Source organism: Megascapheus bottae, chromosome 29 (assembly GCF_031878675.1).
Source record: "Megascapheus bottae isolate mThoBot1 chromosome 29, mThoBot2.hap1, whole genome shotgun sequence".
Lineage (NCBI taxonomy): Eukaryota > Metazoa > Chordata > Mammalia > Rodentia > Geomyidae > Megascapheus > Megascapheus bottae.
In genome coordinates, this window is record NC_143537.1 from 13,949,885 (window position 1) to 13,977,873 (window position 27,989).

Sequence of the window (27,989 nt, forward strand, 5' to 3'; positions counted from 1 at the left end):
ATGCATGCATGTATGTATGTATTCATTTATTTTTGGTTGGTCATGGGATTTGAACTCTGGGTCTGGGCCCTGTCCCAGCTCAAGCTCTTCTGCTCAAGGTTAGTGCTCTACCACTTTGAACCATAGCACCGCTTCCAGTTTTCTGGTGGTTCACTGCAGATAAGTCTCATGGACTTTTGTGCCAGGGCTGGCTTTGAACTGAGACCCTCAGATCTCAGCCTCCTTAGTGGCAAGGATGACAAACGTGAGCCAGCATCTGGCTTTGTATTTATTTATTTGTTTATTTATTTATATTTGTGCTGGTTTGGGGGTTTGAACTCCCTTAAGCTTTTTTTCTGGGGGGAGGGGACTCAAGGCAGGAGCTTTATCACTTGAGCCCCAGTTCTACCTCCAGCTTTGCGTGGGGCGGGGGGAGCGGTTCACTGGAGGTAAGTTGTCTCACAGACTTTTGTGCCTGGGCTGGCTTAGAACCTCAATCCTCTGATCTCAGCCTCCTGAGTAGCTGGAATTACAGGTGTGAGCCAGATCTAAGCGATATTTGGGATTTTTTTTTGGTTTGTTTTCTTCCTTTCTTCCTTCCTTTCCTTAGTTCTTCTCTGTTCTGGGGCTAGAACTCAAGGCCTGGGCACTGATTCTGAGTTCTCCTGCTCAAGGCTAGCACTCTACCACTTGGGCCACAGCACCACTTCTGGTTTTTGAGTAGTTCCCAGGAGATAGGAGTCTCAAAGGGACTTTTCCTGTCCTGGCTGGCTTGGAAGCTTGATCCTCAGATCTTCAGCTTTCTGAATAACTAGGATAATGGGCTTGAACCACCAGCACTGGTTCAAAAAAAATATATATATATTTTTTAACTCTTTTCCTCTGTCTGGTTCTTTCCACTCGGCTGAGGGCTGAGGAAAAAGCTCCAATAAATCTTTATTTGTTACTATTATTATTCTTTTCCCTGAGGCAGGGGAGACAGGCTTCCAGTCCTGGGAGAAGCCTGGGGTGCCCTGTGGAGGGGTTGGGCTAGCCCCGCAGGTTTCCTGTAGGCGCTGCTCTTCGGGTATTTACGGTCCGCGGCCGGCCCGGCTCGGGCTGGGGCTCCGGGCTGAGCTTCCAGGTTCAGTTTCAGGGTCCCGCGGGCGCCCCAGCCCTGGGGGTGGGGGGGTAGCTCGGACTACAACGCTTTCTGGAGGACTCCTGGAGCTCCTTCCACTCCAGGAGGAAGATGGGCAGCGGACATAGCAACCTGAACTGCTGTAACCCCCCCAAAAAGGTAAAAGAAAAACAACAACAAACAACAACAACATGGGGTGGGGGGGGGCAGCAGCCCCAGGAGGAGAACTTTGCTTGTAGAAAAGAGGGGGTGCAGAAGTGCTCTGCTGGGGAGGGGGTACCCCTGGATCACTCTGATTGGCTGGGGACCCCCACCCCCTTGGAGGACGCAGCTGGAAGTGGGGAGAGGGGCTCTGTGCTCCCCTTTTTCCCTATCCCCCACCCCAAGCTAAGTTGACACACAGACCAGGATCTGTAGCAGACTCGTTCGGTCTCTGGGCTTTGCTTTGGCAGAGTGCTGGCAGGTGCCAGCCAGCCAGGCTTTGGATCTTGAGGGCTCTGGAGACAAGGGGGGCGGGTGTAATTATTTCTTAGGGTCACCCCAACTTAAGACTGTGGCCTGAAACCCTTGGTTTGGCATTGACTGGGACTTTTAAAGTGTGACACCCTCTCCCTCACTTCCCCCTCCCCCCCCACACCCCAGCCAGGGTTAGAGGTAGTTGGGACAAGCCAACAGGGAGATCAAGGCCATTTGCTGCCCTCCCTTCCCTTCCTGTCCACCCCCCACCCTACCATCGCTGCACCCAAAGGGGCCTCGGAGCGGGGCTAGGGCCCCAGGGACTCTGCTCAGGTTTCTTGCACTGGGATCTTTGGCCCCTTGGCCGCCTGATGAGCCCAATTAAAGGTCAATTAAAGGTCAGATCCTGGAGCCCCTCGAAAGCGGATGTTCTGAGTGACCACAAGAGGGGGGGGGAGAAGGATCCCCAAGTGTCAGCCTTTTTTCCCTCTACAGTCTTTCCAGCCCCTCAGCCCCCAGCCTCTCCAACCTCAGCTAGACGCTGGTCACACCATCGCTAACTATGTGGTCTTTCTGCTTTGAGATGGCCCTCCTCACCCCCCCCAAAACTGAACACTCTGGTAATCAGAGTCCTTCCGCCGCCCCTCTTGGTTTGTGCACAGGAAAAAGTTTTCTGCCTCTGGGATGTGTGTGTGTGTTTGTGTGTGTGACTGAACACAAGCCACGATCTCCAAACTGGTGGGCCCCTGCTCCTTCTTTTCCCTGACATATTAGTCTAGGGAGAAAAGTGTCAGTGGCTTTAAAATCATTTATTTATTTTTTTTTCATAGATTTTTTTTATTGTAATTAAGAGAGGGGTTACAGTTATATTCATCAATAGAAGGAGCATTACTTCACACACATTGATACCCCGTCTTATGTTTTTGTCCCCATTTTCTTCCTCCCACTCTCTCCCCAATTATTTGTTTATTTATTTTGGTCAGTCATAGGGCTTGAACTGTGGTGAATTTTGAGTCTGGGCACTGCTGCAGAGCTTCTTTTGCTCAAGGATAGCGTTCTATCACTTGAACCGCACTGCCACTTCTGGCTTTTGCTGTGTATGTGGTACCTAGGAATCATACCCAGGGCTTCACGCATGTGAGATGAGCTCTCTACCACCAAGCCACGTTCCCAGCCTTTTTTTTTTTAACCTTTTCTTTTTTAATCTATAATGGTATCTCACTAACTGCCCAGGATGGCCTCCAACTTGAAGTCTTCCTGTCTCTACCTCCTCCAGAGCAGCTAGGATTACAAGCATCCACCAGTATAAGCAGCTCCTGTTGCTTCTTCATGGCTACAAAGCCACTTGGCACAAAGGCCTCCACCTTGATTATCACAGAATGGCATTGCCTGGTACAGGGCTTGCTGGGCTCTGTGGCTTGTGTTCCTTTTACCAGGACTGTGGGCACCTGTACTTACCTTATAAGCTGCCTCTTGCCTAAGTGTGCATCTGTGTGTGAGTGTGTGTGTGTTTGTGTATACACGTGAACCAATATTTCATCTTGAACTCAGGACCTGGCATTCATTCTCACTTGGCTTTTTCACCCAAGATTGGTATTCTGCCACTTCAAACACACCTTCAATTCTGGCTTCTTACTGATTAATTAGGCATATAAAGAAATCCAGTCCAGGCTGGCTTTGAACCAGGATCCTCAGATCTCAGCCTCCTGAGTGGCTGGAATTACATACTGGGATTACAGGGTGGCACTTAGGCCTGGCCTTCCCCATTCCCAGGCCTTGGCTTCTGAACCACAGTCTCAAGAGAGGCCTCTGAGCTTCTCTACACTGCTGTCAAAGTTGGGACTCAGGAAACAGATACTGGGGAGTCCTACTGGGATTTTTCATGAGTAGCTCCTGCTGGCAGGCGAGATAACAGGGAGTAAGATTGAAGTGAATGATGCCAGGTAAGCATGTGCATATGGAAATAGAACCCGTCTTAAGGACACAGGTCTTAAAGTCTGTGTACTGATTCTTGTGCCAGTCCTGAGGCTTCAATTCAGGGCCTGGGTGTGCACCCTTAGCTGGTGCTCCACCACTTGAGCCATGTCTCCCATCTTGCTTTTTGCTGGTGCGTTAGAATTAGAAATCTTACAGGCTTTCCTGGCTCAGTGTTTACTGGGTGTGTGGATTCTTATTAGCTCGGTGAACATTTGTGCCTGGACCATACCAAGCTCTGGATCTGAGTGCAAGTTCCCTTTCAACTTCATTCCATCACAGCTAGAATTGTGACCTTGAACCTGTGACATTGGAAGAGGTTTGACTTCATGCCTATCTGTGTTGTTTTTTGTAGTTTATTCTGGACAATACGGGGATTTGAACTTGTTAGGCAGATGTGGTACTGCTTGAGCCATGTATGCAGCCTTTTTTTTTTTTTTTTGGCCAGTTCTGGGCTTAAGCTCAGGGCCTGAGCATTGTCTTTGAGCTTTCTTCAGGGTAGAGCTCTACCACTTGAGCCACAGCACCACTTCTGGCTTTTTCTGTGTATGTGGTATCAGGGAATGGAACCCAGGGCTTCATGCATGTTAGGCAAGCACTGTACCACTAGGCCACACTTACCAGCCTAACTTTATTTTTTTTTTCAGTGTCTTGAGTGTTTACCTGGGGGCTAGCCATAGTCCTCAATCCTCCTACCTATACATCCTGAGTGGTTGGGTCTATAGACCTGTGCCGCCCCACTCAGCTTGTTAGTTGAAGGAATGGAAGAAGATGAGAGGATGCCTCACAAACTTTCAGCCCAAGTTAGCTTAGAACCAGGATTCTCTCTACAGCCCTGCTTCCTTAGGTAAGCTGGGCTTACAGGTATGAGCTGCCTCACTCAACCTGTTCAGATGTCTTTATGTGGTAGGTATATGAACTCCTGTGTCTGAGAGTTGTTCAGGGCCCATTACTGGATGGATGCAGGTAGTGTTGACCAGAAGAGCCTGATTAGCAGGTGGCAGTGGACAGACATTATTGCCTAGATAGTGGCTAGGGAAACCACAGGGACATGGAGAGGGTGGATTTCAATGTTCTTGTGTGAACAGGCCGGTATTACAGCCTGATCTGCTTTGGAGTCTCTGCTGTCAGGAGTCTAAGCAGCAACCTTGAACTCAAAGGCAGGTTGTGGGAGGGAGCTAAAGGAGCTCCATTCTGCCTTCTCATGAGAAAACATTGGCCAGAAAATGACCCGGGAGGTGGGGGTGGGGGAGAATCCCTAATAGTGGAAAAAGATCTAGCTAAGATCAAACAACCTTTTCTCTCTCTTTCTTCCTTCCTTCCTTCCTTCCTTCCTTCCTTCCTTCCTTCCTTCCTTCCTTCCTTCCTTCCTTCCTAATGCCAGTCCTGGAGCTTGAACTCAGGCCTTAGGCTAGCACTTTACCACTTCAGCTACTATATCATTCTAGCTTTTTGGTGGTTCATTGGAGATAAGAGTCTCATGGACTTTCCTGCCCAGGCTGGCTTTGAACAACGATTCTCAGATCTCAGCCTCCTGAGTAACTAGGATGGTAATACAAGGGATACTGGCCCAAAACAGAACTAGAAGATTGCTCCAATTCCCTTTGAAAGATTTAATTCTTAGGAAGACTCAGTTTGAAGACAAAATTTCCATATTTGTATCAAAACATTGAAAAACAATGTTGCTTCTGATCTCAGAAGACATGGCTACTGTGTCTGGTTCTGTGGCAATCTTTGAGCTATTTTCAAGTGTGCTCCCTTCATAACCTGGGAAGGGAATGGATTGTGGATGTATAACTTTGACTTAATTTATTGCTCTGCTGGAAGGCTAAAATAGCACTCTAACACTTTGAGCCAAAGCTCCACTTCTGGTTTTCTGGTGGCTAATTAGAGATAGGAGTCTCACAGACTTTCCTGCCTGCGCTGGCTTCAAACTTTTGAGATTAAGCTCCAGCACAGGCCCATGCACGTACACACACACACACACACACACACACACACACACACGCACACAATTCATGCATTCATTCATTCAGTAATTCAGTAAAAAGATAAGGGCCTGAAGTTTGACCCTGGCTCTGACAGGTGAACTTGGGGTTTGGTCCTCAAAGCTTTCAGTTTGTCCCCTCAGTGTGTCCCCTCCCTTCACCCCGATTCTGTGAGCTGTGCCTGATGATTAAGTTAGCGGTCAGTCAGCTTCTCCATAACAGGTAGGGAAGGTGGGAGAAGTTGGGGGGACAGGGAGCTCCCCAGCCTTGGGCAGAAAGATGGTTTATCCATCCTTAGCCAAGCAAAGCCCTGCATTACCTAAACACAATGCATCCTGCTTTTCCCATCAGGTAAGTTTTCATCCCTAAAAAAAAAACCTTACCTTATATCATGGTTCTCAAACCTGGACTTTTCCAGAACATCTAGGCCAGATACCCTCCAGCTTCATACAACTTCTATCCTCCATCCATCCTCTCCCCCCCCCCAACACTCGAGGCATGCGCTGTGCAATCTGCTTCCATGGCAGCCATCCACCATGTACTCAGTGGGCTTTATGGCCCTCCCAGCTTCATGCTACCCTGCCCCTTCCCCCTGTCCTTCATGAACCAGCCCAGATACCAGGAAAATCGCTACATCTACCAGGTTCAACAGCCTCCCCTAAGCCAGAGCCCCTCCAGCTAAGGCAGGATGAGTTCTAGATGAGTATGAACTCCCTACCAAGACCCTGTCTCAAACATCAAACCATTAACAACCAGGTACTTGTGGCTCATGCCTGTGATCCTAGCTACTCAGGAAGCTGACATCTGAGATCCTCAGCTCAAAATCAACCAGGGGAAGAAAAGTCTAGGAGACTCTAATTTCCAATTAACCAGCAAGAAGCCACAAGTGGAAGTATGGCTCAAATGGTAGAGAACCAGCCTTGAGAGGGAGGAACAAAGCTGGAACTCAGGGACTGGGTGCTGTCTCTGAACTTGTCAGCTCAAGCCCAGTGCTCAACCACTGGTGGCTTTCTGGTGGTTCATCGGAGATTAGAGTCTCACAGACTTTCTTGACTGGGCTGGCATCAAACCTCCGTCATCAGATCTCAACCTCCTGAGTAGCTAGGATTACAGGTGTGAGCCACTGGCAGTGCCGGCAGGCAATACTATGAGCCAGGGCTCATGCCCTAAGGATGTCAATGTTAGCATCCTTACAAGAAGGAGGAAGAGGGGCCAGGAGTTTGGCCTAGTGGTTAAAGTGCTTGCCTAGCATGCATGAAGACCCGGGTTCAATTCCTCGGTACCACATACATAGATAAAAAAGCCAGAAATGGTGCTGAGGCTCAAACGGTAGAGCTCTAGCCTTGAGAAAGTCCAAGGACAGTGCTTAGGCCCTGAGCTCAAGCCCAGGACTGGCAAAAAAAAAAAGAAGAAGGAGGAAGAAAGCCAGGAGACACAAGAAACTGAGGTAGGAGCAATGGTTCTACAAGCCAACCCCACTTGACTGCATTTCCCCATGGACTTTGTGTATATTTAACGACCAATGCAAATAGCTTTTTTTTGATGTGGATATTCTCCTATATGATTTCCTGTCTTGGTGAATGATGGTCTATCTTGTTTTGTTCTTGTTTGTTTGTTCATTTGTTTTGTGCTGGTACTGGAGCTGGAACTCAGGGCCTGGGCATTGTCCCTTTTGCTCAAGACAAGCACTCTGCCACTTGAACCACAGCTTTACTTCCAGCTCAGGATCCTTCCTCCCCTCCCTTCTTTCAGGCCTCCCTAAGCCTTCCTTCCCTATCCGCTACACAAACCTTGTCCATGACAAGAGCTGACAGCTGAGCATGTCCAGCCTCTGGCAAGCATGACAAAATAGAGGGAGAATGAGAAATCAAGATGACCTCATTTTCTCATTTCCTCCTTCCCCGTCCACATCATTTCAAAACTGGAAGGGCTCTTATGTTTCCTGTTGCCCAATGCCTGACCATGAAGAAGAGGAAACAGAAGCCCAGAGAGGGGAGGACGCTCATACAAAGTCACACAGCAAGTGATGCCAAGCCAGGGCCTACTCCTCTCTGAATTCTCAGCCCCCACAGAAGCCACTGACAGTATTTTCTGCCCAGTCCCTTTGGAGATCCTCTGCCTGCTGGCTGACCCAAATTCAGGGATGGTGTTTAGTACTCTTGCCAGCAGTTGAGCCCTCTCAGTTGTCCAGAATTGGGACAAGGGAAGGTGAGTGCTAAGAAAGAAGAAAATAGGAAAGTCTCAGGAGGCTGAGATCTGAAGATCACGGTTCCAAGCCAGTCCAGTCAGGAAAGTCCCTACGAGTCTGTATATATGTGGATGGACCATTCCTAGGGCTTGAACCAGTTAACCAGCAAAATGTTGGAAAGTGGAGCTGTGGCCCAAAGGGTGCACAGTCTTCAGCAATAAAAGCTAAGAGACAGGGCCCAGGTCCTGAGTTCCACTCCTTGTACTGGCATAAAACAGAAAGAAGGCCTGGGAATGGGGCTTGGTGGTAGAGTGCTTGCCTAGGACTTGCATGAAGCCCTGGGTTTCCTTCCTTAGTACCACATACACAGAAAAGGCAAGAAGTGGTACTGTGGTTCAAGTAGTAGAGCTCTAACCTTGAGCAAAAAGAGCTCAGGGACAGTGCTCAGGCCCTGAATTCAAATCCAGGACTGGTAATAAAAAGGGGGAGAAGAGGAGAGAACAAGGAAGGAAGAAAGAAAGACAGAAAGGAAGAACCACCTACAATCCTAGCTACTCAGGGGGCTGGGATCTGAGGATTGAGTTTTGAAGCCAGCCCAGCCAAGAAAGTCCAAGATTCTCTTATCTCCCATAAACCACTGGAAAACCAGAAGTGGTGCTACAACTCCGAATGGTAGAGCACTACCCTTAAGCAAAAGAACTTGGACAATGGCCAGGCCCAGAGTTCAAGGCCCATGATGGACAGAAAGGAAAAAAAAATAGCAAGGAAAGAAAGAAGAGAGGAAGGAAGGAAGGAAGGAAGGAAGGAAGGAAGGAAGGAAGGAAGGAAGGAAGGAAGGAAAGAAGGAAAGAACACAAAAAGTCATCTTAGAAAGCATTTCTCTTCAAGGCCAGGGGTGTTGTGAGGCTCTGTGCCTGGACTGGCTGAGCAGAGGTGGGAGGGGGCAGGGTGTTTGAGGAAAATGGTACACCCAAACCCCAGGTGTCTTTCATCCACCAGCCGATGGTTGTCTGCTTGCCTGATGCTCAAACAGAAGCCCCAGAGACCACATCCGCCCCCCTCCCACCACATACACACTTGTGCTGGCGGAAGGGGGAAATGCAGGTGTTCAGAGAACCATGGCTCCCTTCCCCACCCCCCTTGGGCAGGCTGAGAGCCATAGTGACCCCATATTATGTAATACATTCATAAAGGGTGTGATCAAATCAAATTCAGGCATTCCTCAGGCCAAACAAGTTCTGCCCATCTTAGAGATTGGGGAAGTTGCAACATGAATTTCTGGTACTCTTAAAATCTGAGTCTTTTGTATCTTCGGTATGTATGGTTAAAAAAAAAATTCTCAACCACAGCTCCTGTCTTTCTTCCTGCCCTCGTCTCCCCCCACCCCCAAAGCCTCCTCCATTAAGCCTCCACCCTCATCTCCTTCCTGCCTCTCCCTCAACCAATGGGATGGGCCTGTGATTGCTCAGTAGTCCAGACAGCAGCCAGGCGCCTCTGGTTCTGCACAGTGTGTACCTGAATCCCTGGAGATGCAGTCATCCCTGCCCTGCAGGCCCTGCCTCTGGGGTGACTCCTGTGCTCATACCTGAATGGAAAGAACTACTCCTTCCTCTGCTGGGAAATCTGCATGTTTCTCCAGAGTTTATTCTTGGCTTTTGAGATCTCCAGTACACATCTGTCTTCAATGTTAGGATTTGAACTCAGGGCCTTGCATTGGCCTGAAAGGTACTTTACCACTTGAACCACCTCTCCAACCCCCTGTCATTTATTTATTTATTTATTTAGCTTTAGTTATTTTCTTTCCAATAAGAATGTTCAAGCCAGCCTGGACCGTGATCCTATTTCTGTTTCCCTTGTAGCTGGGATGACAGGTTAACAAGGACACACTAACTTTTTAGTGGAGATAGAGTTTCCCTTTTTGCCTCCACTGGCCTGAAATCCTCTGAATCCCTGCTTCCTGGATTGCTGGGATTACAGGCATGAGCCATTGTGTTCGGTCTGACCTTTGATTTTCTATCTAGAAAGCACGAGGTGGTGGTATTGGAACAAATTGTTTGTGAGGGTTTTCGGTGAATATTTCCTTAGCTAAGATGAGTGAGTAGAACTATTTTGGCTTATAAGACAAAGGAAGAGGAGCTGGGTGAATTCTCTAGGGCCCTTTGATAACTCTGTTTCTTAATTTAAACAAGAATAATGACTATGCCAAGCCCCTTCCAAATACACATAGTCTTGAAGGCCCACAGATAAGATGGAAGTGATATCTTGGAAAAGAGATCAGGCCTAGAATCTGTATAAAAGGTTGAGGCTTCTTCAGGGTCTTCCCTGAAGAACATTCTAGAAAGATTACCAAAGTGAGGAACTTCCACCCAGCTTCTCTTCACCTTATTTCTGCCTAATTTGCTTTGGTTGCATGAGGCCTAAGGACAGGTTCTTGCTGTGTTGCCCAAACTGACTTAGAATTTGTGCTCCTCTCACCTCAGTCTCGTTTTTTCTTTGGGGTGATGGTCAGTGGTGGGGTTTGAACTCTGCAGGGTCTGGAATCTGTCCCTGAGTTTTTTCACTCAAGGCTAGTGCTTTACCACTCTGAGCCACAGTGTCACTTCCGATTTTCTGGTGGTTCATTGGAGATGAGTCTCTTGGACTTTCCTGCCCAGGCTGGCTTTGAACTACAGTCCTCAGATCTCAGCTTCTTGAGTCGCTAGGATTACAGACATGAGCCACCAGTCTCTTGCCTCAGTCCCTTGAGTGCTGAGATTACAGGTGTACACTACTAGGTTCAGCTTGAGACTTGGAATTTGAAGGAACTTGAGGTCTCCTCCCCCAAAGGCTTGAGTATGTGACTGTGTACTCACTCCCAGAACACTACAGCCTGAATAGAACTCAGCAAAGCACACTGAGGCTCTGACCAGGCTATCAGGTCTCTTGCAATCCACCTATAGTAACTCAATACTTTTGTGGACCAGAGGGTTTTCTTTGCTAGTCTCAGGAATACTTCATAGATGTATAGGTCGATGTTTACCCAATGCAACCTAAAAAATGCTAGTAGTGGTTCACACCTCTAGTCCTTGCTACTCAGGAAGCTGAGATCCTCAGATCAGAGCTTGAAGCCAGCCTGGGCAGAAAAGACCATGAAGCTTTTTTTTTTTTTTTTTTTTTTTTTTTGTCAGTCATGAGGCTGCCCAACTGTCATTCTGTGATTTTGGGCCTTGAGCCTTCTTTCAATTCTGTCGATGGCATTTGGACTTCTTCCAGTGAGTTTGTTTTCCTTCTATAGTGTGAGTCAATTCGGAGGTTCTCAACAAGTCTAAACAGCTAGTCTAGCTTTTCCACAGCTCTGGACATGAGCCCTCCTGTGTCGTGTGTGTGTGTGTGTGTGTGTGTGTGTGTGTGTGTGTGTGTGTTACTGGAGCTTGAACTCAGGGACTGGGCACCATTCCTAAGCTTTTTTTTCCCCCCCTCAAAACTGGTACTCTACCACTTGAACCCTACCTCCATTTCCAGCATTTTTGTTTGTTTTTGCTGATTTATTGGCGGTAAAAGTCTCACACACTTTCCTGCCCTGGCTGGCTTTGAAGCATGATTCCCAGATCTCAGCCTCCTGAATAGCTAGGATAACAGATATGAGCCGCCAGTTCCTGGTTCCATATCTATTTTTGGCAGCTGGATCTTGACACCTTCCAAAACGCACCAACTAAAACTCATAGCAGAGCCTCAGGATTAGCATGTGTTTTATCTAGTTGTAGGGGCTCTGAGGAAAAGGGGTGAGGAGACTCTCCTGTTTCACAGATGGGGAAACTGAGATCTAGAGAAGGGAGATGCCTAAAGTCACATGGAAAAGCTGGAACCCAGATTTCTCAGGCTTGGATGTCTGCCACTTCTGCAGCTTGCTCCTTCCTACATTTCCTGTGACTCAGGAAACTGCTTCAGAGCTCAGTCCCCATGCCCCGCCCTCAGCTGCTCCCTACCCCACACTGCTTGTGTGTGTGTGTGTGTGCCTGCACATTCACATACTTGTGCATGTGAGTGTGCGTGCCAATCCTAGGGCTTGAACTCAAGGCCCAAGCACTGTTCCTGAGCGCACTACCACTTGAGCCACAATGCCACTTCTAGCATTTTTGGTGGTTCATTGGAGATCAGAGGCTCACGCTTTTCTATCCAGGCTAGCTTCAAATCATGATCCTCAGATCTCAGCTTCCTGAGTTGCTAAGATCACAGGCGTGAGCCACTGGCACCCAGCTTGTAATCCATGTCTGAAACCTCAGAGTCTCAGTGTTTTCACTTGTAATAACCAGAGAGCCTCACAGTACTTCAGAGAAGAACTCAAACCCTTTGGCATCATCTAGTCAAATAACCAGAGTCCCCCTGACAGAGTTGGAAACAAACCTGGACTGGGAGAGTGAGGAGTTAAGGCTGGAATGCAGGCTTCCTTGCTCCTCTAAAAACATTACCCAGATTCAACAGGTCAGCCAGCAGGTTCTGTGAAGGCAAGAAACAAGTATCTGCATTGATTTCGCTCCTTCCTCCAACCCCAAGGTGGAAAGACTGGCTGCTGTCACTTCTGGAGTCCCTGCCTTAACAGTTTCCCCCTCTCCTTCCTCCCAGCCAATGAGAAGATTTGGGGTACCAGAGGCTCTGAGCTTCCTTCACTTTGCCACGGACTTACACATGCCGGCTCTGGTCCTAGCACTGTGGGAAGGAAGGGGAAGAGTCAATTCTTTTAGAAGACTTTTGCTGTCCCTGAGCTCTTTTGTGCTCAAAGCTAGTGCTCTACCACTTTGAGCCACAGTGCCACTTCCAGTTTTCTGATGGTTCATTGGAGTCTCACGGACTTTCCTGCTCTGGCTGGCTTTGAACCATGATCTTCAGCTCTCAGACTCGTGTGTAACTCAGTAAGATTACAGGTGTGAGCGACTGCACCCAACTTTCCACTCTCATCTTGAAGCTAAATACATTCACAATTCCCCAGATGTTTCTGAGGATTAAAGTGTATGGGAAGAAGTTTCTGGTGCATGCTGGGTAGCAGTCTCCTGGCCAGTTCCCTTTCATGGTACAGAAACTGTCCTGTCACAGAGGTCAAGCCCAGAAAGTTCTAGCATTGAACCTTCACCTCATGGTTGTCTCATTTCTTCCAGAGGCACCAAGAAGCCGATCAGCCATCCCATCCAGAGTCACAGGAACTGGGTCTCCTCCACAAGGAGGCAGGTGAGGATAGCCAACCCTTCCAATGTCCCCCACTGACCTCAAGGACCCCCATCCCATAATAAACAACACTGATAGTGTTACTTAATGAGCTCAGGAAAGCCAGGTGCCTGTGACTCACGCCTGTAATCCTAGCTACTCAGGAGGCTGAGATATGAGGATCTCAGTTTGAAGCCAGTCTAGACAAGAAAATCCCTGAGACTCTTTTTAGCTCCAATGAACCACTAAGAAGTAATGCTGTGGCTCAAGTGGTAGAACAACAGCCTTGAGCAAAAACAAAGCTGAGTGAGAGCTCAGGGTCCTGAGTTCAAACCCTAGTACTGGCCTGAAATAAATAAAGCAATAATGAAGTAGCCCATGAGATCTTAGGTGGCTTTCGATCATCAGAGTAGCTCGTACACAATAGAGAAGTGATATTCCTAAAGTGGGCTCACAGCTCTGAGCTGTTCACGAGACCTCTTCACACCTTGGATTCTGTGTAGATGTTACACTTTCAGGGAAACTCAGAAAAACCTGGGGAGAGAGTGCATTGAAGCTGAATGAGGTTGGTGAAGAATCTGGAACAGGTTGGGAATGTGGCTTAGTGGTAGAATGGTTGTCTAGCATGCATGAAGCCCTGGATTCAATTCCTCCATGCCACATACACAGGAAAAGCCAGAAGTGTAGCCCAAGTGGTAGAGTGTTATCTTTGAGCAGAAGAAGCTCAGGGACAATGCCCACGCCCTGAGTTCAATCTCCAGGACTGGCAAAAAAAAACCTAGAACATCCATCCTATAAAGAGCAACAGAAGGAACTTAAATCTTTCCATCAGGACAAGTAATGGTGTCTCATGCCAATAATCCTAGCTTACTCATGAGGTCAGGATATGAGGATCATTGTTCAAAGCCAGTTAGGACAGGAAAGTCCATGAGACTCTCCTCTCCAGTGAACTTTCAAAAACTTGGAAGTGGAGATGTAGCTCAAAGTGGTAGAGTGCTAGACTTGAGCACAAAAGCTCAAAGACAGTGCCTAGGCCTTGAGTTTAAACCCCAGGACTGGCAAATAAATAATATAATATAATAATAAATAATTAGGCACCAGGGGCTCACACCTGTGATCCTAGCTACACAGAAGGTTGAGATCTGAGGATTACGGTTCAGTGTCAGACTAGGCAGGAAAGTCCATGAGACTTTTATCTTCAATTAGCCACTAGAAAACCATTAGAAGTCATGCTGTGTCTCAAAGTGGTAGCCCTAGCCTTGCTCCGAAGAGCTCAGAGATAGAACCCAGGCCCAGAGTTCAAGCTCCATGACTGAAAAAAAAAAAATTGTTTTTGTTCCCCCAAGGGTCTGATGACCTACTGGAGAAGAAAAATGGAGCTTTGTTCTGAGTGCCCCAGACCTGAGTACGAGGGCCTTAAAGTTGGAGCAGTAGCCTGACCAAATGCAGCCCAATCACAAAACAATGGTTGTGCTGGACGCTTGCCAGCCCTTGACACTACCTGGGGATAGAAAGAACTCCCTGTCTCTTAGGTGTTCAGTTACAGCCTAGAGGCCATGGTGATACAGAGAAGAACAAACAGGACCAGAATTATGAGATTCACCCATCTGTTCTATAATACAATTACAGAAGACATCAAAGAGACAAATTGTAGGAACCCACCACTGTTCACTCCACAAATGGGAATGAAGAATCGATTTTTTTTTCAGTAAAATGATAAGTATTTTTATATATGTGTGTATGCTGGTACATTCTGAGGCTTGAATTCAGGGCCTCATGCTCTTGTCCTTTTCTGCTCAAGGCTGTTGCTCTCTCACTTAAGCCACACTTCCACTTGTGGCTTTTTGATGGTTAATTGGAGTTAAGCGTTCTAGAGACTTTACTGTCTGGGCTGACTTCAAACTTCGATCCTCAGATGTCAGCCTTCTGAGTAGCTAGGATTACAGGCATGAGCCACCAGCAAGTGGGTCATTATCTGTTTTTATTTACTATTGTTTTCTGATTACATGATTATGAGCAGCTCCTGAGGCATTTAGCTGGTCATGCCATAGACTTTTTTTTTTTTTTTTGCCAGTCCTGGGCTTGAGCTCAGGGCCTGAGCACTGTCCTTGGACTTTCTCAAGGCTAGAGCTCTACCACTTGAGCCTCAGCACCACTTCCAGCTTTTTTCTATATGTGGTACCAAGGAATCGAACCCGGGTCTTCATGCATGCTAGGCAAGCACTCTACCATTAGGCCACACTCCTGGCACAAGTGGTCTCTTCTTGGGCACTGGCAGCTCTTACCTTTAGCTGGGAGATGGCAAAGGTGAGGAGTGGCATAATGGTATTCATAGGCCTTAGATAATCCTAAAATATACGTTATAAGCATATTTGGATGCACATGTACCCCAACACTATGGCTTGAACTCAGGGCCTTATCATACTTTTGCTCAGCTTATTCACAGAGTTTTACTAGTCAATTGGAGATAAGACTTTTCTGCTCAAGCTGACTTTGAACTGTGATCCTCAGATCTCAGCCTCCTGAATAGCTAGGATTATAGATGTGTGCTGCCAGCACCTGTTTTTACATATTCTCTCTCTCTCTCTCTCTCTCTCTCTCTCTCTCTCTCTCTCTCTCTCTCTCTCTCTCTCTCTCTCTCTCTCTCCCCTCCCCTCTCTCAATATTTCCAGTCCTGGGGCTTGAACTCAGGACCAGGGCTGTGTCCCTGAGCCTCTCTGTGCTCAAGGCTAGTGTTCCACCATTTGAGCCACAGTGTCACTTCCAGCTTTTTCTATATATGTGGTACTGAGAGATTGAACCCAGGGCTTCATGCATGCTAGGCAAGCACTCTATCACTAAGCCACCTTCCCAGCCTGTTTTTGCATTCTCATCTCCAGCCACAACTGTCCAACTGTGTGTGTCTGAAGCAGTCCAAGAGCACCAGGTAGACATAACCAGAATTCTCCAGCAGCATGAAGAAGAAAAGATAAAATGGGCTCAACAGGTAAGGCCTAGCAATCCTCATCCAGATCAGACTCTGAATTTTGTTGGATACCTCTCTAACCTCTCTTTCCAAGAAGTTGGGACTGGGGTGTGCGTGTGTGTGTGTGTGTGTGTGTGTGTGTGTGTGTGTGCTCACACATGTGCTGGTTCTGGGGCTTGAACTCAGGTCCTGGGTGCTGTCCTTGAGCTTTTTCACTCAAGACTAGTAGTGCTCTACCACTTGAACCACAGCTCCACCTTTGGCTTTTTGGTAGTTCATTGGCTGTAAGAGTGTCACAGATTTTTCTACCCTGGCTAACTTCAAACCATGATCCTCAAATTCCTGAAGCTCTTGCCAGTCCTGGGGCTTGAACTTTCAGGGCTTACGTCACTGTTCCTGAACCTCTCTGTGCCCAAGGCTAGAGCTCTACCACTTGAGCCACAAGCGTAACTTCCGGCTTTTTCTGGTTATGTGGTATTGAGGAATCGAACTCAGGACTTCAAGCATGCTAAGCGAGCACTCTACCACTAAGCCACATTCCCAGCCCCTACCTAAATATTTCTCTGATGCCCTTTCTGATCCCGGAAAGAAGTCTCCTGGACAGAAGTCTCCCTTCCTCTCTGGCCACCTTTCCCATCATGGAAGGGAAGAAGGTAATAATGTGCTGGGGGAGGGCTCTGATGATGAAGCTCTGTATCACTTGGAATGTGGTAAATGGCTGCCAGGAGCTGTGCAAGTCTTAGTCCTGGTCTGGACCCTTAGGTGGAGAAGGAGCGGGAGCTAGAGCTTCAAGAGAGGCTGGATGAGCAGCGAAGTGCCCTGGAAGGAAAGCATGAAGAGGCCCTGCAAGGTGAGAACAGACATGCTTTCTGGAGAAGGCCGTGCCTTCCTACCTGCTGTGGCTTCCTGGGTACATGGGCTGTCCTATGACCCTCTTCGCCCTCTACGAACCATCAGCTTTGCCAAACCTGGAGAGTCTATACAAAGTCCTTAGCTCTAGAAATATGCTAGCATTTTCCTTTGAACATGACTCTATGAATGAATGAGTGAATGAATGAATGAATGAATGACACGGTCTTTATAGCCCAAGATGTCCTTGAACCTGCTGCAGTCCTCCTGCTTCAGCCTCTTGAGTGGCAGTGTGTGTCATTGCCTGTTGACACTATTTGATTTATCTTATTTGAGAGAGGTTTTTTTTCCCCCCAGAGTTCATGTATAATTTTAGGAATTTAGATATGATCTTAGAAACAGGAAGTATGGTATAATTTGAATTTATGCCATAACTCAATATTTTAAGTACATTTTCTCCACTACTTCTTAAAAAGAAGCAATTTGAGAGCCGGGAGCATGGCCTAGTGGTAGAGTGCTTGCCTAGCATACACAGAGCCCTGGGTTCGATTCCTTGGTACCACATACACAGAAAAAAGCCAGAGGTTGTGCTGAGTCTCAAGTGGTATAGCACTAGCCTTGACCAAAATAAATTCAGGGACAATAAAACAAAAACCCCACAGCTGTGATGATTATTATTTTGTATAAGATTTCCAACAGGCAAGGAAAAAGATTTACATCCTGTTCTTTTCATTTAAATTGTATCAAACTTGTTTCCAAGTATGTGCTTACAAACATGCTAATAAAGGCAAGCCCCAAGCCACCCCTGATTTTTTTTCTTGTTTCTATGAGTCTAGACATTTACATTTTAGCTATTGTAAATAGCACTGCTTTGCACTTTAGATCAATTCCCTGAAACAGAGTAATCAGAGCAGAGGTCTGAACTATTAGAAGAATCTCAAAACATATTGCAACATGAGCATGAAACATTTTGAAACAAAACTGAAATCCTTGCTGAGAATTTGAAGGAGTGTATGCTAATTACTAATACATCCTGTTGAAAACTGTTACTCAGCCTGGTACTGTAATCCTAGTTTTTGTAATCCTAGCTACTCAGGTTGAGATCTGAGGATCACAGTTCAAACCATCCCAGGCAAGAAAGTCTGTGTGCCTCTTATTTCCAACAAACTACCCAAAAGCAGAAGTGTATGTTAACTAGATTAATGAAATCATAGCTTGGACTAACCTTTGGTGTCTTTTCTAGTTTTGCTTTTATTTTCTACACTTCCATTATTCCAAGGGGAAATTGATTTTCTGTGTACAGTCCTTACCCATATCATTATTTATACAGTCATCCTTGCAGTGAGGATCTGAAATAGTTCACCATTGACTGGCACTGTTGGCTCATGCTTATAAACCTAGCTACTCAGGAAACTGAGATCTGAGGATCGAGGTTCAAAGCCAGCCTGGCCAGGAAAGTCCATGAGACTCTTATCTCCAACAAAAAACCAGCAAAAAGCCAGAAGTAGCACTGTGTCTCAAGGTGGTAGAGTGCTATCCTTGAGCTGAAGAGCTCAGGGACAACACCCAGGCCCAGAGTTCAATCCTCATAATCAACGAAAAATAGTTCACCATCCCCCTAAACTTTTACTGCCCTTCCCTAGTCTTCCTTGTCACCCCCAGTCTATGGTGACATGCCTGTGTCTTTGTTCCTTTTAAAATGTTGTCTTGCTTTCTTGCTTGCTTGCTGGCTGTGGCTGATGCTCTACTACTTGAGCTATGTCTCCAGACTGACACTTTGCTGGTCTTTGGGAGATGAAATTTCACAGACTTTTCTGCCTAGCCTGGCTTCTAATTATGATTCTCTGGTTCTCAGCCTTCTGAATATGAGGGAATATAGGCTTGAGCCACCAGCACCTAGTTCATAAATATATGACTTTTTATATTGGCTTCTTTTTCTCATCATGATGCAGCTGAGATTCAAGTTGTTGCCTAGTGCAGTGATGGATTCTTTTTTTCATTGCTGAGTTATATTTCATTGTTTACTCACTCGCTTATTGTAGTACATTGGAATGGTCCCCAGCTGGAGGTGATTAATAGTAGAGCTATTCTAGTGTGTAATGTACAGGGTTTTTGTGTGGACATTAGTATTCATTTTGCTGGGATAAGCACGTAACAGAGGATAGGTCATGTAAAAACAACTTCTTGAAAAACAACTGAGCCGTTTTCCAGAGTGGCTACTGCCTAATACCAGCTGTGTGTGTGTGTGTGTGTGTGTGTGTGTACATGTGTATTCATCCTGGAGCTTGAACTCAGAGCCTGGGCACCATCTCTGAACTTTTTTGGCTCAAGGCCAGTTCTTAGCCACTTGAGCCACAGTGCCACTTCCAGCTTTTTGCTGGTTATGAGTCTTACAGGCTTTCCTGCCTGGGCTGACTTTGAACCACAATCTTCAGATCCCAGCCTCTTGAGTGGTTAGGAGCCAGAAGCTCCATGAGTTTTTGTGAGTCTATATGTGTGCATGCTTGTGCTTGCAGTACTGCAGACTGAACTCAGTCCTCTCACTTTTAGGTGTTGTTTTGTTGTTGTTTTTCAGATAAAGTATCACTTTTTCCCCTGGCTGGCTTCGGATTATGATCTTTCTACCTCCATCTTCTAAATATCTGAGATGACAGTCTCAACCGCCACATCAGGCTTATTGCTTGAAATGGAGGTTTCACTTCCTTTTGTTGTTGCTGTTTTAACTTTGATCTTGAACCTTGCTTCTCCCATCTCCAACTCCTGTGTAGTTGGGATTGCAGGCATGTACTACCACACTCATCTAATGCTTAGAATATTTTTATGGCACAGCTCCTAAGCAAGCCTAAGAGATAAAAAAGATGGATAAGATGGTGTGGAATTCTGGGCCCCTAAAAGCCCCAGGCTAACTGCTGTTCCTTTTCAAGTCCTTAGGGGGCTTTCCAGAAGGCTTGGGAGGAAAGAACCTGAGCTTATGGAGGTCTCCTTTCCCCCACAGTCCTCCGGGCCTCCTATGAGAAGGAGAAAGAAGCCTTTACCCAGTCCTTCCAGGAAGCCAAAGCTGCCCTTCAGGTGAGAAAGATGGGGCCCATAGTAGCATCTGGTGTAGGTATTGAAGAATGGAAGGGAAGCCAGGTACAGCTAATAGCTTCCGGAATGTGGAGCCTTCCATGTGTTCAAGTTCCTTGATATGAAGATCCAGGGTTAGCTTGCAAGGACATGAGCTTTGTCATTAGGATTGGTCTGCAGTTCTAAAGACTGCTGGGCAGATGCCCAGTGCTTAATGCAAACACAAAAGCACACACTTGACAGTGAGCCTTCTCTGCAGAAGCTTGAAACAAGGCAGGGCCGGCAGGGGGGAGGAATATCCGAACTGGGGCCTGACAGATGGGTTAGAAATCTTAGAACAGGCAGCATCTGCTGGGCAGATGAATGCGCTTTGGACAGAAAACATGGTGGAAGCTGAGTGCTAGGGGCTCATATCTGTAATCCTGGCTACTCAGGAGGCTGAGATTTGAGGATCATCATTCAAAGGCAGCCCAGGTAGAAAAGTTCGTAAGACTTATTTTCAATTTTCCAGCAGAAAGTCAGAAATGGAAGTGTTGAAAAAAACTAAGGGGAAGTACAAAGGGTCCTGAAATCAAGCCCCAGTGCTGATATAAAACAAAACAAGAAAACACATGCACCTTGAGTTTGGGTAGTGACATGATGTTTGCCTGCTGTTTGTTGACAGCAGACACTGGGGAAGTTCACTGCACCTGGCATGGAACAGCTTTGAATGTGAGGCTAACACTGGCCTTGAGCACCAGGATCCTATCCCTCAAGGATCTTTGGGGCCATCAGAGGTAGGGTTGGGACGTTTCACGCTTGTTGATTATGTAGGGTAGAGCAGATGCATTGAAATGTGTCTTTCTGTGGGATATGCTGCTGTCCAGGTGAGCCAGATTCTGACCACTTTCCTACTGTCTCCTTCTCCAGGATACCATATCCAGACTCACCTCACAGCTGGAGGCCTTTCAGGCCAAGATGAAGAGGGTAGAAGAGTCCATTCTAAGTCGGGACTATAAGAAGCACATCCAGGTGTGGACAGAATAACGTACAGGTCTTTTCTCCTAGGTGCTCCTGGGAAATCAGGCTCTCCTGGAAGGCACGGCTTTCACTAAGGGACTTCCCAGGGCTAGAAGCAAGACGTTCCTATTCCATGAGGGGAAAGTAGGGGTTTTTAAGGCTCAGAGAGAGGCATGTGAGCTAGAAAAGGGCACAACCTCTCTGGGTTCATACAGAAACAAAGTACAAATAGAAAACCTACTGCTTAGCTTAGACTAAGCAGATGAATTACAGAGTCGTCACAGTGAAGATGCCAGGGCTGAACTGAGAATATGGTTTAGTGGTAGTATGCATAAGCCCTGGGTTCGATTCCTCGGTACATTAGAAACAGAAAAAGAGGGCCAGGAGTTTGGCCTAGTGGTTAAAGTGCTTGCCTAGCATGCATGAAGACCTGGGTTCGATTCCTCGGTACCACATACATAGAAAAAAGCTGGAAGTGGTGCTGAGGCTCAAGTGGTAGAGCTCTAGCCTTGAGAAAGTCCAAGGACAGTGCTCAGGCCCTGAGCTCAAGCCCAGGACTGGTAAAAAAAAAAAAAAAAAAAAAAAAAAAGAAACAGAAAAAGACAGAAGTGGTACTGTGGCTCAAGAGGTAGAGGCACTAGCCGTGAGCACACAGAGGCTCAGGAAGAGAGCCCAGGCCTGAGTTCAAGCCTGAAGACTGGGGGAGGGGGGTAAAGCCAGGGCCTACTCAAAAGACTGTGGGATCTGGGAAGATAAAGCATAGTAACTGGGCGTGGTGGCTCAGGCCTGTAATCCTAGCTACTCATTAGGCTGAGATCTGAGGATCTTGGTATGAAAATAGCCCAGACAGGAAAGTCTATGAGATAAGCTGGGGAGACTCTTATCTCTAAATGAACCAGCAAAAAGCCAAAAGCAGAGCTGTGGCTCAAGTGGTAGAGTACCATGCTGAAGGGAAAAAATGAAGAGACAGCGTCCAGGCCCTTAAAACCTTAATACCAGTATATGTATATGTGCACACACCAGAACAAAACAAAACACCTACAATGATAAAGCATAGTGGAAAAGATGAGTTATATATATCCAACACTATGCCCTTGTCTACCCGCCACTCTCATCATGTCTCCTCTCTGCGTCTCCATCTAGGATCATGGGAGCCCCAGCCCATTCTGGGAACAAGAAGTGGAGAGCTTGCACTTTGTCATCGAGATGAAGAATGAACGGATTCATGAGCTAGACAAGCAGCTGATGCTTATGGAAACAGTGGTCCGTGCCTGGGAGTGAGTGGCTGAGGGGAGGGAGACAGAGGGCTAAGCACCTCCTTTGTAAAGCATGCAGAGGAGGTCTGAGTCGAGTCCATAGCAGCTTTGAACTGCTAATCACACAGTGCAGAGCATCCGAGCTGATCTGTGGCTGGTGTGAGTCAGGCAATAAGTAGCCACCTTGTCATCTGGGTCCAGAGCTTTCATTGGTTGCCCCTGCCATGTTGAGGCAGGGAGCCTGACCTCGCTAATCTGGAGCAGTTGGCAGGTATCACATGGGAGGCAGGAACTGAGGAAAGAGATGGCGTTGAAAGATCAGGCAGATATGGGAAGCTGAGGACAGTGAGGACCTGATGACTTTGTCTCCAGGAGAACAAAGGTCTCAGCACCCAAGGGTGGGATCCAACCAGACCAACAGACTATGTCTCTGTGGATGGGGTGTTCCTGGCCTCCCGTGTACCACAGAACCTCAAACTAGCATCAATGTTCCTTATAAAGGTTTTGTTGCTTTTTGTTTTGTCAGTCCTGGGGTTTGAAATCAGGGCCTAGGCACTGTCTGAACTCTTTTGTTCAAGGCCAGGGATTTATCACTTTGAGTCCCAGCTCCACTTCCAGTTTTCTGGAGGTTAATTGGTGATAAGAGTCTCATGGGGACTTTTCTGCCTGGGCTGGCTTTGAACCACAATTCTCAGATCTCAGCCCCCTGAGTAGTTGGGATTACAGGCATGAGCCACCAGGGCTTGCTTGCTTGCTTGCATTAACATTCTTCCATAATAAAATGAAAAGTTTACAGCCATAATAACTCTTCAGTTTTCTTTTTAAGTTATCTGAATTTTCCATGAAATGTAACATCTAGTCTAGGAAGGAATCTGTGTTCAGGACTCACAGATAAAAGACAGATGCCGTACACACTGTGCCATGGCGGTTGAATAGCTTTCTGAGCTCATTCTGGTTTGTTACAGAAAGAAAAAAATCTGATGTTAGAGGAAAAAATCACGACTCTGCAGCAAGAGAATGAAGACCTCCATGTCCGAGCTCGGAACCAAGCAATAGTGTCAAGGTAGCTGTCACTCCAAACACCACCCCTCATTCTCCCCCGCCCCCAATTTCTGTTGCCAAAATCTCCATTTGAGAGCATCTCAGAGGAGGCTGAGAGATGGATTTAACAGTAGGGGCCAGGCCTATCTAGGAGCTAACAAGGAAAAAGTTGCCCAACAAGCCAGGTGCTAGCTAATAAGGAGGCTGAGATCTGGGGGTCTGGGTTCAAATCTAGCCTGTGAGACTCTTATCTCCACTTAATCACCCAAAACAAACAAAACTGGAAGTATTGCTGCGGCTACCCTTGAGCCAAAAACAAAAACAAAAAAACAGCTCAGAGACAACACCCTGAATTCAAGCCCCAGGAAACTCAAAGCTGAACTTGCTACGTGGAATAAGTCTGTTCTAGGTTTCCTATCAATGAGAGCTCATACCACGTATCAAATAGAGGTTAAACTTTTTTTTTCTTGTGGAATCTGCCTAGTAATTCCTATTATTCTCTGTCAGTGTGTTTTACAAATGAGCTAGCTGGAATTCAGTGACAGCCAATTAATCACCCCAGATTACACAATTTAGGTAATGGGGCAGAGACATGCAGCCATGAAGTGCTAGCTGCCCTGAAAAAGAGTGAGTGGTTGGCTCATAGTTTGAATGGCCTTTGACATCCAAACAAAAGGGCAGGGGGCTGGGCAGGGGGCTGGGTGGGGGAGGACTCTGGAGAAATCTCAGGAAGACATTTTAGGGGAACCTCACATCCCTCATACCCAGAATGCAATCTCAAACTTGTCTATACCCACAGGCAGCTCTCAGAAGATCTGCTTCTAGCTCGCCAGGCCCTGGAAGAAGAGGCACAGATAAGGCGACAACTACAGCAAGAGAAGGAGGAACTGGTGTACCGGGTTCTGGGAGCTGATGCTTCATCCACCTATCCCCTGGCCTCTGTCACCCCCACAGAAATCTCCTTCCTCGCCACATAGCAGGCAGGACCTGCATCTGCCATGACACCCGTGGCATTGCAGCTTCCTTCCAAAGACTGTAGAGAAGACGGCGGTGCCTCTCAGTTTTCTGCTCAGGAAGGAACAGGATAGGGTGTGCACGGGAGTCTAGGAATAAGCATACCCAAGGAGCCTTGGGGACGTAGGGGGTCATAAGAACCACCTCTGGGGAGACTTTGGAGGCTCTAAAAATGCCTCTCAATCAGTTGGCCCAAGGAACAAGCCAGAAGAGTCTTTTCCTTTTAGTCCCTTCTCGCTGCCTAAATCAGGCTGTTCTGTGGTCACTCCCCACCTGACAAAGAGGTAACAATCCCAGCTCCAGTTTGTTTGCTTGTCTGTAGGCACCTGGCTTGTCAGTTTTCTCCAGGTGTTTCCATATCTGCCCTGATTCTCTTTCAGCCTCAGTTTACTCCTGCCCTAAGGCAGTTGAGGTTGACTGTCCAATGACTCACGTCACTCCATGATCTTCTGAAGGTCAGACTGGGAGTTAAAGTGGGGTTCCCCAGTGTAGGGGTCAGAAGTGGAAAGATGAGTGAACTGAGAGGAACTCCCTTTGTAGGCTTTGGGCTTGGCCAGTAGGCCACCATTCCAGCCAGTAACCACTCCTGATGCCAGAGTGGTCAGCTTAGGGGCAGTAGCCAAGCCCCCACTGCCTTCCCCAAGCCTGGATCAGCCCCCAGCCTTCTTATCACTCCAGTCTTAGTGACAGCTGGACCTAGGGGCCATATTAGTCTGAGGGATTGAGGACTCTCAACAGGCTGAGCTGAAACCTCATCTTTGTGCAGATAAGGAGAGCAGAATGCAGACTCTGAAAAGTCAGGACTGGAGCCTCTTCTGCTGCTTCTATTCTTTTAGGCTGTGTGATGGTCCATCTGACATAGTCTTTGTCCACCTTCCTCTACCTGCCAAACAGACGCTTCTCCTTATCGGTGAATAGGGATGGTCACAGTGACTGACCTCTGTCTGTGGATTTCAGATCTTTCTCAGGAACTTCATTCCAGTCAGCCTGAAGACTGTAATTACCCTTCCTCCTGTCCAGAGCTTTGTCCTCCCTGGTGGCTCACACCTGTAATCCTAGCTAAAATGCTGAGATCTGAGGATCGAGGTTCACAGCCAGCCCAGGAGGAAAAGTTGTGGAGACTCTGATGTCCAATTAACCAGCAAAAACCAAAAGACTGAAATAGAAATGTGGCTAAAGTGGCACAGCACCAGTCTTGAGCCAAAGAGCTCGGAACCACACCCAGACCCTTAGTTTCAGGCACTGAGTTTCAAGCTGTAGTATCAGTGCACGCACACGCGCGCGCGCGTACACACACACACACACCAAGTTAAACTGATTGACAATTTACTTGCTGGGCTGTGCTTTGCAGCTTTTCAAGAAGAACACAAAATATCTAGTATCTTCCAAACTTCCTTGGCCAAGCTGCTACTCTTCCAACCCCATCCCACCATCAGAGCACTTCAGGCTACAGAGTGAAGTTTAGACAGCATCCTTTTCATTGAGAAAGGTAGAGCTGACAAAGGAGCGGCTGTAGCAGACTAGGGTTCCCTTCATGTACCCTGTGGTGGGTGGGGAGGAGATAAACTATGGTCATACCCTTCCTTGCTATGGAACTGGGAAGAATGAGTGGTGTCTTATTTATCTGGTGTCTGTTTTCCTGAAAGAGGGAAGAAGGAGCTGGGTGTTGTTGGCTCACGCCTGTAATCCTAAATACTCGGGAGGCTGTGACATGAGGATCACAGTGCCAAGCCATTCTGGGCAGCAAAGTCTGTGAGACTCTTATCTCTAATGAACCACCAAAAAGCCAGAAGTGGAGCTATGGGCAGAGCCCAGGCCCTGAATTCAAGCACCAAGATCCACACACACACACAGAGTAGGAAAGCATTGAAAGCCAACAGAGCACATTTATTTGAAAGCAAACATGTAGACTCACCATAGAGCGGGCCCAGAGCTGGCTGGGGTTCAGTGAGTCCTCTGGGAGGGGCTTGGGGCTGATTGAGGATGACGTGTGTGCACCACCGCAGTAGCTCTTTTCATTGGCTGTGCCAGAACCCAGGGCATTGTGGGAAGAGGCAGCACTGAAAGCAGGAACCCAGGGCATCATGGGACAGAATGTTGGAGAACCCAGGGCATTGTGGGAAGAGGCAGCTTCGAAGGGGAAACCCGGGGCATCATGGGAAGGAATGTTGGAGAACGCAGGGCATTGTGGGAAGAGGCAGCACTGAAAGCAGGAACCCAGGCATCATGGGAAAGAATGTTGGAGCAGGAATCCAGAGAATTATAGGAAGGGGTGTTGACATAGGGAGCCCAAGGCAGTATGGCAAGAGGTAGCTTTGAAGCAGGAACCCGGGGCATCGTGAGAAGCAGCAGCATTGGAGCAGGAACCCAGGGCATTATGGGAAGAAGAGGCTTCCAAGCGGGAACCCGGGGCATTGCGGGAAGAAGCAGCTTGGAAGCGGGAACCCAGAGCATTATGGGAAGAAGCAGCTCCGCAGCGAGAGCCCAGGGCATTGTGGGAAGAAGCAGCTTGGAAGCGGGAACCCAGAGCATTATGGGAAGAAGCAGCTCCGCAGCGAGAGCCCAGGGCATTGTGGGAAGAAGCAGCTTGGAAGCGGGAACCCAGAGCATTATGGGAAGAAGCGGCTTCAAAGCGGGAACCCGGGACACGAGAGGAGAAGCAGCGCCGTGATGGGCCGTTTGTTATCTGTCACAGGTATGCCCACCATTTTTTAATCCCTCTCCCTCACTGGGAGCAGGAATCTTGAAGACACCCTGGATCCTGGGCTTGTGTGTCCATGGACCTTGGAGCTTGGGGCCCAGGATTAGAATACTGACTGGATGACACAATGGCCTTCAAATGGAGCAAGGCAAGATGGAGGTGAGGTTACAGGGGACCAGGGAGCAGGTGTTTAGGACTAGGGAAGGAGGTGGGATGCCTGGACACAACCTTGAGCCTCTCACAGGTCACTTACCCTGTTTCTGCCCATCGTTCCGCACCTAAAGCCTGAAGCCAGGGAAGGAGCAACTGAGGGGTCTGGGAGCCACGAGGGGCGTTGGGTCACACGGACGGGTGTGGTGGCAGACCCTGTGCCCTGAAGGTTGGTGGCCTGGCAAATGTAGAAGTCAGAATACCCGGCCCGACTCTCTTTCTACATACAAGGTTCTCTCCACTTCCATCAACCCGTTCACCTATGTAGGGGAGGGGGTTCAGCCCTGTTGTGGGGAACCAAAAGGAAACTGTCAGTTGGCCCAGGTGCCATCTCTCAGGTACCAGTGAGCAGGCAAGAAGTACTTAATATACCTTCAGAGAAAGGGATACACTTCATGTCAGACCCAGCCTTCAAGCTATACAAGTCCTGCGGGGAAGGGGGTGGGGGGAATGGGGTCCTTCTACTACTCAAGAAATATAGGCTCACACCTATAATCCTAGTTTCTCAGGAGATTGAGATCTGAGGATTCTGGTTCAAACCCAGCCAGATCCGATATGTCCAAGTGATTTTTTTTTTGTTAGTCCTAGAGCTTGAACTCAGGGCCTGGGCACTGTCTTTGAGCTTCTTTTGCTCAAGGCTAGCACTCTGTCACTTGAGCCACAGCTCTACTTCTAGCTTTTTCTGTGTATGTGATATTGAGGAATTGAACCCAGGGCTTCATACATGCTAGGCAAGCATTCTACCACTAAGCCACATTTCCTGGTATTGATATCTATATTGCTATGAAAATTCCTAGATTTATTGATTTTCAAGCCCTACCTCCAGTTGTTTTGGCAAGGCCTAGTCCAATGATGTCTCCATATAGGGCCAACAGGGGACATCTCCCCCCCCCACCCTCACCCCGACCTCCAAATAATTCATAGAGCCTAGGTGAATGATAAAATGGAACATCGCATCCCTCCGAATGCAGCCATTTGTCTGTGAGTTCCCTGTGGAGTTCCGTC

At 47.6% G+C, this 27,989-nt stretch overlaps 1 protein-coding gene across 2 annotated transcripts; it reads left to right on the forward strand.

Moving 5' to 3' along the window:
* Positions 1-1,072: 1,072 nt before the first annotated feature.
* On the forward strand, positions 1,073-25,668 carry Ccdc69 (coiled-coil domain containing 69). Of its 2 annotated transcripts, none has more exons than XM_090321281.1 (9): positions 1,073-1,258; positions 12,838-12,907; positions 15,763-15,869; positions 19,693-19,766; positions 20,428-20,539; positions 20,673-20,774; positions 21,906-22,025; positions 22,984-23,081; positions 23,859-25,668. In XM_090321281.1, exons 1-9 carry the CDS (start codon positions 1,211-1,213, stop codon positions 24,034-24,036), a joined length of 909 nt encoding a protein of 302 aa, XP_090177407.1. In that variant the 5' UTR covers positions 1,073-1,210; the 3' UTR covers positions 24,037-25,668. The 2 variants fall into 2 exon arrangements, with proteins under 2 accessions (XP_090177407.1, XP_090177408.1); XM_090321282.1 differs by lacking the exon at positions 20,428-20,539 and adding an exon at positions 16,611-16,698 and having other exon boundaries at positions 1,076-1,258.
* Positions 25,669-27,989: the final 2,321 nt, after the last annotated feature.

What these genes read in the sequence shown, in the direction of transcription:
- Ccdc69 (XM_090321281.1), top strand. Translation starts at nt 1,211, where the DNA reads ATGGGCAGCGGACATAGCAACCTGAACTGCTGTAACCCCCCCAAAAAG. An exon ending in AAGCCAAAGCTGCCCTTCAG is followed by an intron (nt 19,767 to 20,427) that starts GTGAGAAAGATG and finishes GTTTGTTGACAG; the next exon opens with CAGACACTGGGGAAGTTCAC. An exon ending in TGATGCTTATGGAAACAGTG is followed by an intron (nt 22,026 to 22,983) that starts GTCCGTGCCTGG and finishes GGTTTGTTACAG; the next exon opens with AAAGAAAAAAATCTGATGTT.